At 33.7% G+C, this 9,828-nt stretch overlaps 1 protein-coding gene across 4 annotated transcripts in view; it reads right to left on the bottom strand.

The window, feature by feature from the left end:
- CNTLN (centlein) overlaps positions 1-9,828 on the bottom strand; it is a 180,488-nt gene that overhangs the window by 48,647 nt on the left and 122,013 nt on the right. For all 4 annotated transcript variants that reach the window (XM_057373456.1, XM_057373457.1, XM_057373458.1 and 1 more), the window contains 2 exons: positions 9,438-9,516; positions 8,539-8,762 (listed from right to left, as the gene is read on the bottom strand). In XM_057373456.1, the coding sequence (XP_057229439.1) occupies positions 8,539-8,762; positions 9,438-9,516 (303 nt within the window). The remainder of the gene's footprint in view (positions 1-8,538; positions 8,763-9,437; positions 9,517-9,828) is intronic.

The raw sequence follows: 9,828 nt of genomic DNA, 5'->3' as shown, positions 1-9,828 counted from the left end.
TTGAGTTATTTGTTATTCTGCTCTCTGAAAACCACACACTGCTCTCAAGAACAATGTATTTGCAAATCCTCCTAATAAGTCATGAAATGCTTTTTACTTCAATTCCCTTCTTGGATTCTGTGTATTAGAACTACACACACTCTTCTAGGAGCAGTCAAATTATGCAGGCGAAGGAAACATGTTCTTTCTGTTCCTCTTGTACACCCCAATTTATATATTTGAGGAGTGTACTAGAGCTTTTTAAAAGGCAATGTGAGTTCACTATTTTTTTAATATATATATTACTAAGACTCTCATTTTTCTGTAGAGTCCCTGGTTCCCAGAAGACAGCCATTCAGCTTCACTCACTGTGAACTCGAGCAATGTATTGGTTTTCATTATGATGAAATGATTTGCTCATTAAAAACAGTGTGAGATCACAATGATCTATACTTTTCAATCAGAMTCTGGTGGATGATTGAAAGCTTAAGAGCAGTCATCAATGACTGAAGATACCCTCTTGCACTGGCTTGGATTTTTTACATTGCCACTAATTTTTAAAAAATGATTGGAAGATTTTACTTGTAAAACAAACAGCAAAAAGAAGRTCATTTATTTCATAGTATATCCAGACAGAATATGTATGTAAGATGTAAACGATTATCTTGGTGTAAAAAAATAATGTTTTCATTCATGTGAGGGATGAACTGAAAAATAATTTCATGGTACGTGAGATTCTGAGCTAGTGAAAATGATTAAGTGGTACTTAYATGAACCAATTTAACTTTAAGGGATGAATTGAGACATTGAGTGTACACCATGTAGCTGTGCTTAGCTCCAATCCAAATACTAAGTAAAACTAAGMATGATGAAGAATTTTACTTTATATTTACATTTCAACAAGCAATGACTGTTGCACACAGGCATGAAAATGAGTGAATGTGCTCATAAAACTTGTGACACCCTAATCCTAACTCTCTTGCAAATCATAGAGTTAATTTTGTAATCCCATAACCCTACTCATCCAACATCTTAGAAAATGAAGCTCCTCAAATAAAGAACTGTCTCTTACCYTTTCTCCTAGCCCATGCATGTATGTACCTTGTTAACCATACTAAACACTCTCCTCCACCAATCTTACATTTCACATCTTTACAAGGAGAAAACTTTATTTAACAGATTAGGACAGGAGAAAAGGTTAAGATGAGGTAAGTTAGAAGACTCCATTAGAAGAGTGCAAGAGAATCAGTCACTCAATGTTCACAAAACAAGATTATCTCTCCAATTTCTCATCGGTCTTGAAAAGTTTTCCTAAAAAAATATAATCAGGAAAGCATTTATCTAGGCTGGGAAAGAGAGAAAAGAGTKACTGTTAGGTAAAATTCCATCACAAAAACCAGGGAAGAGAGTTTAAAGTTCAAAGGGAGGATACAGGGCTGATGGAAACCCAAGGCAGCTATTACTTCCATGTTATTTCGCAGTCCATCAGAATACTAAATCACAGAATATTAAAAAAAAAATTGCAGCTACATCCTTCTCCAAAAGTTCAAAATAAAAAGAACCTCTCACTTTAGAGAGATCTGTATGCAAGATTAGAGAAAATCAATCTTGGTTTTACCTCGATAAGCAGGATGTTTTGAAATTTCACTGAACTCAGTGGAAATAAGCACATGCATAAAGGGTTTGGTTAATCACTGACATAGTTAGCAGTGGTAGTTACAAAATAAATAATAATTCCTGGACTGCTCTGGTAAACAAAACTAAGAGTACTGGTCCAATTGCAACGCAAACTGGTTTTCTGTGATGATCTATTAGAAAAYCTAATCTGACAGATCTCAAATGGAATCTCTTGGCAACATATGAAAAATTATTCCCGAATCAATGAACTTCTTTGTGTGAGATTTAATGGGGAATAAATATCTTCTGACAAAACCATATATTACCCATAGAATTTTACATAGTAGARAAGGTTCAAGAATCCAGTGTAGCTTTGCACTTGACTTTCATTAATGAGCAGATCACAGTTAATTCAATAAAGACACTTCAGTAAACACAGAAGGAAATCCTAGTTTGATAGTATATGTTGAGCTTTTCCAGGTCTCAAGTTGTGTCTCAGTCAGAATTTTTTTTATAGGAAAAAATTGCAAGCTGAGTACTCTTGGTTCATGATGTTTCTTCCAAAATGATGTAAGAGTCAATGCAGATGGAAGTTTGATCAAATCACAGGGCAAGTGAAGAAAATTAAGCTCATATCACATGAAATCAATATTTTAAAAATTACAGGATGATATTTTCTGGATTATATTTTAATAGATATACAAGTATGAAGTATATTCTAAATGTATGTTCCATTATTATATTAAACTATCAGACATAAATATAACAGATATAGATATGTASACAGCCTCTGTACACAACACTATGTTCATGCTAATTCTTTTTGCAACTGGTTCTTCCTTCCAATATAAAAAAATATTTTTTTTGATTTCTACATAATACAGCAATATAAATTTTATTGATTGTAAGTATATTCTCTGTACTTCATGTAGTCTTCACAATTTTTAACACATAATATATTTTTCTAGCATTTACCTATCTCTAATTTATTTCATTTTGACAGGCGCATAAGTCCAGTAGTTCTAGTTCATACCAACTGCTCTTTTTAATTTATGAATGAGACTCGTTTCCTACATGCAAGTACCTCAAATATTGTTCATCAATAATGCAACAGGTCTACTGTAATTTTTCTTCAAAGATCAATATAAATGTAAAAGGTATTCTGCTTTGTTTTTGTCATGTAATGCCAGCACCATTTCATGATAAATATATTTTACATACAGTTCTGCCAACAAAACTGACTTCAGGATGCTGTATTTGATGCAGCAAAATATCAAAATAGTTTTAAATTTTTGGTGTAGATGCATTTTAAACTGTCAGTTACTTTCAGGTTTAGCCCTGGCAATTCCTTATTTTATTTTTAAGTCAACTTAAGCAGCAATGCTAATTCAGTGGTCAGAGGAACAATTAGAGATTTCCCCATTTGGTAACCATGGAGTTTGAGCACATGTATCTGATGAGCTGATTGCTTCAYTCCAGGCAGAATTTTGAAATAGGACTTGAAAAAGGGGAATTGTAGACTCATGGAGTCACAGAACATTTTCTGTCTCTTTTCCCAGCCGTTTTGACCTGCACCCTGATCTTCAATTTATTAGGTTCACCAATGCTTTAATAAAACCACAACAGAGCACAATCTATTCTCAATATTGTCAATTCAAAGCTTAAAAAAAATATAAGTAGGGCTGAGTATTAAAACTAAATTAAAAAAACCTGAGATAAAAAACCTGAGATTTGAAGTACATTATAGACAACTATTTCTGCATACAGATAATATTGCTGCTCAGGCATGGAACAACACAGTGAGTCTTTCTCCCAAGAACACAAGTTGGAGGTGTGTTTCGAGCTCTTCATTATATATTGTGCCTGCAAAGAGATCTCTTCATGACATATAAACAAGGGTAAAAGCACTGTGATGTCAGAAGTAAAAACCAAAATTTCTCAATCAAATTTTGAAAAAACATCAGTCTCATGCTGGCACATAGTTCAGTTCAATTATTAGCTAAACCTCTTCTGTCTCAGACTGCATTTGCAAACTCTGGAAAGGTCAGGCAGTATATCCGGGTTTATCACAGTTTTATCCCTTATGGTTTACCTTTCCACTTCTGTCGCATTTTAAGTAGAATAGAAAAATTGTTGATTTGATTTTAAAATATTTTTGAGAAACATTCTTTGTTTCTTTTTAAGTATTGTGCCCAAAGATTACAGTTCCCGTAGATCAACCTAAACTACTCTTACTRAATGTAGTTAGGTAAAGATTATCTATATAATTCTATAGAAGGAAATGGGAGAGAAACCATGATTCTTCTCATGTTTTTGGGAACAGACTTTTCCTAAAGAGCTTCACAGAATTCTCTGATTGTTCCATTACAATCTGTGCCAAAGGTGGACAGCTGCAGAAATAACCTTGCATCAAGTTTGGCAAAAGTGTTAAATATGGTGTATACAAGGTTTTTATTCCYAAGATAGATACAAGTAAGAGGTTCCAGACTATACTTTGCCCTGTAAGAATGGAAAGGCACACTGTTAAACAGAACAGAAGCAATTTGTATTCTTATTTTTTACCTGTTAAACTATGAGATCATTACAGCATCTCTGTTTTTACTWTTTTTTACTATTTTTATATATAAAAGTCAGAACTCCTGCATACTCTATTGATGTAGCAGTAACTTCTTGCAAAGTTTATTTGTAAAAATTACTATTTATGCTTAAAGTCTTCCAAATAGCAATCATTCTAAAACTTTCCATGAAATTTCATCATTCAGATCTTCTGTAGGTATCATTAGCATTATCTAATGTACATAATGAGAAATCTTTTTTCATGCTACTAAAGGAAGAAGAAAACCCCACACTTAATTTGGAAAAAGAGACAATAAATGTAGAATCATTTTTATGAACTTAATAAAAATGCACAAGTAGTCTGGACTACATCCATGTAAGAGATTTCAAACATGTAAAAAAGTCTTTTAGTAGGAAACATCTGCATGGGTCTACAAGTATTTTTAACTGGAAAATATTCATCTAGAAAGCCCACAAAACCTGTCCAAGTAATTACAAATATGATGAAATGTACAAAATGCAAGGAAATTTCAAAAGCAGTTTTAGCTACTGCAGGATAATTACAAAGAGCATTCAGTTTATCATTTCAAATTTATTCTGAAAATTTACTTTAAGGAAACCACAAACATACAAAAAGAGTTACATTAATATCAATACATCTTTCAAGAGTGGAAAACACCAGCGTCTAACGGAGACCTTTGCATAAGTAACAGTTCAGTCAATACTTTCCACTGCATCTAAATCTATCATCAGTTTTTTCTTTGTTTCAGTGTAATGGAATAAKGCTAAATTTTCTGATTTACTTATACTTGGGTACTATAAGAGAAGTAAAGCTGTGATGCTGATTTTGCAGATGCAACACTGAATTCTGGCCTGTCCTTTCATACTGAGCAATAAAAAACAGTCAAGAGAATATGTAAAGAAAGCCACAACCTTTAAAGAATAAAAAGCTYTCTTCAGCACTTTACTTTTCTGCTTTTCATGTTGATACCTTTCTATGCTTGAGATAATCTACTAGATAAACAAACTGTGACCTCAGGGGGAAAAAGTTCCCTTCAAATTCAAAGAAAAGTGAAAATCAAATAGCTAAAATAAAGTTTGGAGGTATATTTAAAATGCTATCAGCAAAAAAAGTGTAGTCTAGGCCACAGTTAAAATACGCTTCTTAAAAAAAATTAAAGCTCCTTCCAAATTTAGCAAAAGTGCAGTGATACAATCTGCAGGAATGCATCTGAAAAAAACTTTATTAAAACCTTCACATTATCCTCTTCAAAGAATGTGCCAGCATTTGACTGGCTGACTTGCACTTATTCTGAGATTCAAGTTTCCTGCTGAAGTAGACTTATACAGCATTGGTCACAGCATTCCATAAAGAAATGCAGCTTTCCTGTGCTATTACCTGAGAAACACTGAAGAATTTGAAATGGAAAACTATGGTACCTTTGAGCAGTGGACCTTTGAATAGCCTTGACACAAATAAGAGAAGCACTAATGACTTARCTTACTAATGATTTTAATTTCTTATTCAATATACTTTGGATTTTTGCAGCAAGAAAGACACTACATAAAACCAACTATAATTATTGTGTTGTAAGCCATAAATACACTCTTCTTTTAAGCACTCAATGATAGAAATGAGTAGAGGAGGGGACTAAACCTAAGAAAACATATCCTGGATTTTTCCAACAATTTCTTTCAAATGCTTTTCTCAGAAACTAAGAAAATACTAAACACCCTTGCTTCCACAAAAAGGATCTATTCCAGCTGTGATTTCTATACACAAATAACAATATGTAAGTACTGTACTTCTGTACAGATGGTCTTGACTCAGTGTTAATGTGAATCCTTAGAGAATGCAAGTTTTGATTCTCACATGTGCAGTCRCTTCACAGCCATTTTTTAAAAATATGCAAGGAATTGCTTTTGCAGAAACGGAACAAAGCCAGATATCTACATTACTGCAAAGCAATTATAAGGCCAAACAAAAACAGAACTTCAATACAGAATTCTGAATACAGAATTCTCTTAAGAGCACACAAATACACACCTACATACAAGTCTGTGAGGATCTTCAAGCAAAATACACAAAACCATTCATGTATATATATTCTGAAAATCAACAGATGCCAGACAGTCCTTAGGTTGCATGAACTGTAAAATCTGTCTCAAAATGAACATCTGGAACATTTAAATCTTAAATCTAGAGTCGATCTTCTAGATTCCCTGGGGACTATAACAAAGGACTGACTGCACAAACATCTGTCCTTGTCTGCTAAAGGATTTATTTTCTTAGATAAATTCAGGCAAAATGGCATCCTGTCCCAGCCATGATGTTAATGTTTACAGTTGTTACACTGCTACACTTACCTTAGCCTAGGATCAAAAGTTCACTATCAATATAAGATTAATATAACTTTACACAGAACTTTATGGAAGCTTATTTTTGGATATTAGTAATTTTGGCTAATAATACTCTTGAAGTATTTAAGATTTTCCCCAAATCCAGAGATTGTATCAATCTTTCATTTTTTCATGGTTTGTACCATGTTTGGTAGAAGRCACACAACTTCTACCTCTCAAGGAAATTCTAAAATCTAAAGGAACAAAATCATTAACAAATAACATTAACAAACACTATTTCCCTTATAGTATCTTAAAACTTTACTTCTAGATAGTAATTCTTACCAAAAAACCCATACARGTCCCACATGCAAATATGTGCTTTATAACCATTTGATCTGTCTGAATCAGGGTTCTCTAAAACATGAGTGTACCCTGCAGTGACTGTGTAGATTCTTTACCTCCTTAATTTTCACTTGGCAAGTAGCCCAAGCCTCTGCTTTAAATTTCCCACTTGGTAGCACTGCTATGGCACCTGAAGAGTAATTAGTTGTAAGAAAGGGAATTTGAATTGTTTGCTGAGAAGGAAAAAAATGTGCATGCCTAATAAAGATTTTTTCCTTGAGTACCTGCAACACCATATATTTATTTTTGCTTAGAATGCACCACCCTTTAAATAGACCAGTGACCATTTTTTAAAAAACCTTCCAGAAAAACGGAGTGATAGAAAATGAGTTTGGTTTTAAAGCCATGCTATTTTTATTTTAGTCAGTTTTTTCCATTACAGCAGCTCTCATCTCCACATAAATTTTGTCCCCACCTTTTTTTGCAGTTCCCTGATAATGACATTTTCTATTTTATTTCTCACACTGCTCTTCTATGAACACCTAAGGTGTAGTCATCTAGGATGGCAAATCATGAAGATGTCTAAGAAGTCAGAACATTTTAGCTAAATTACACAGAGAGTTTCCTGTGAAGTTTATACTGTCCATGAAACTTTGTTTTATGATACTATATGCAAGATAGGCAGATCTTCATTGGTTCCAATGACCTTGGAAATGCTTTYTGAAAAATTCATTACACATATATAGTTATGCAAAATGAGTAACAGAGATGAAGTTTTCCCTTCTCTAGAAATTAGCAGTTCCCTAGCCCTAAGAAAGTGAAAAGTGCTGCTCCTGATACTGCTTCTGCCTTCTGTGCAAAGAGAAAAACACAGAGAAGTTTGAGGGGGAGGGGATTTGATTTCTTTTTTAATGTCTGCCTCCTTCCAGCAGGTCCATCTGTTGTAGCACTATAATTCTGGAAGCAGGATGTGTGTGTGACCAACRGGAGACAATTACTGCATAAGTGTTTGTTGATTCAGCTCTATAAAGGGCAGGCCAATCACTACAGTATGAACAGAAAAGAATTCCAGCTGAGGAGTTGCATATAGATTAACACAAAATACATATATACATGAGAATGGGGAAAACCAGAAAGGAGTAATAGCATGGAAAAGGATTAAGTAGGAATGAAGACTGAGGCAGAGAAGAAAGTTGGTGTCCTTAGGCTGCTAACCAAATAGAGACTTTACTAATCTCTATTTACATAAAATTTTTCTTTGGCTTTCCACTTTTTAACGGAGAAAGATAGGATTAAATAGATATGGAAGTGGTCTGAGTCCCCTTTGGATGAAATCTCCAGCTGTCTTGGGGTGTAAGGTGATAGTGACTGCTCTTCACAGAGGAATGGATTCTGGACTGATCAGATTCTCAGGAAGGTTTGCACAAGCTAAAAGTGATACATATCTCACACATTTGAATACATATAAAATACTGGTATGAAGACTAATTTATTTTCAGAAGGATAAATTCATTGGGTTGATACACCAGCCTCAAAATAATTTGTACATAATAACTGGCTCACATAAAGCATGGTAATATAAAACACTTCATAATTTTGAATATAATRAACTAAAATAAAAGAATCAATGCTATCAAAACTTCACAGAATGGCAATAGAATTTAGGTGAATATTGTAAAACAATAATGGAAAGTACTTTACCTCTATGGTCACTTTATTAGCTTGAAGTCTCTGATCAGCCAAATGTAGCTGATTTGTTAATTTTTCATTGGTTTCTTTAACCCTCTTCATGGAAGCCACTGCTCTCTTTTTTTCACTCTGTAAAACAGCTGTCTGCTTCTGCAGTGACTTCATTTTTTCCTGCAGTAGAGTAACAGAGTAGCCCGGTTTCTGGACAAYGACATTTCTCCTTTTTGCTCTGTTCACTAAACATAAAATGCCATATTACTAAAGGGACAAAGTCATCACAAGTAACATGATTTATGATTTTATTTTGGCCCTTCAAAACACTCTACAATCCCTAAAATATTTCACAGTAAGCAAACTGGTAAATTAACACTTGACCTATGAAAACATAAAACATATAAAAACAGTCAACCTATATGCACTCCATGTGCTTTTTCTGAATTGCCACCACTGCAAAATCAACAATAACTTGGAAGTTAAATGTGTCATGAGTTTCTGATCAATATTACTGAAAATAAAGGCTTCAGTGTCTTGTTAACAGGCTGGGGGTTATTAAGGTCTAAAACAAACAAACAAAAAAACCCAGTTACAATAAAGTGCAGTTAATTTGCTTCATTGGCTGTGTTGGCTACAAGGGGCAAACATGAATAAAGGTAATGAAAAGTCTCATATTAGTCAGTAGATTCACCAGATGAGACTTAGTAAAAACTTACTTTAACTGTGTGAATAGATGCTGTTTGACAGTCACTTATATGACAATTTCATCTTACAATAGTGAGCTAAATATATGAAAATGTACACCCAAATTTAACCAAACCAATCTTGCAACACCATCAGTAGGTTAGTGTAATACAGGAGAGGTTTTGGTAGGCAGGAATGCTTTATCAATGTTATTCATGAAACAATATTCATACCTTTGCTTAGAACTGATGGATAAGATGGTATGGGACAGCAGAACCTCCTCTTGGAATGTAACTTTTCTAGGTCATTAATCTGTGAATGGCACAAATAGAAAGCAGAAGCAAAAAACTAGCAACTCTTCACTGTGGCACACCAACCACAATACCGCCAGGAAGTTTTTCCAGTTTAAGTTGAAACAACAAAAGTTACTTCAAATAAYACACAAATTCCAATTAATTTTAATTTGAAAATCAGTCTTACATCATCGAGCAAAGAGTACAAATATCCGTCATTCCCATCAAATGTCAAAGAAWTAATGAACTGTTATGGGTGATTGATAGCCTTTACCAAATAATCCCAGAGAAAAATGAAATAACTGTTAAAGCATATTTGACTTGTTTAGTA

This window comes from Malurus melanocephalus, unplaced genomic scaffold, assembly GCF_030028575.1.
Source record: "Malurus melanocephalus ecotype Western Australia unplaced genomic scaffold, MMel_1.1 scaffold_198, whole genome shotgun sequence".
Taxonomy (NCBI): Eukaryota; Metazoa; Chordata; class Aves; order Passeriformes; family Maluridae; genus Malurus; species Malurus melanocephalus.
Note: the sequence above shows the minus strand (reverse complement) of the source record. Positions and strands in the feature narration are given on the sequence as shown.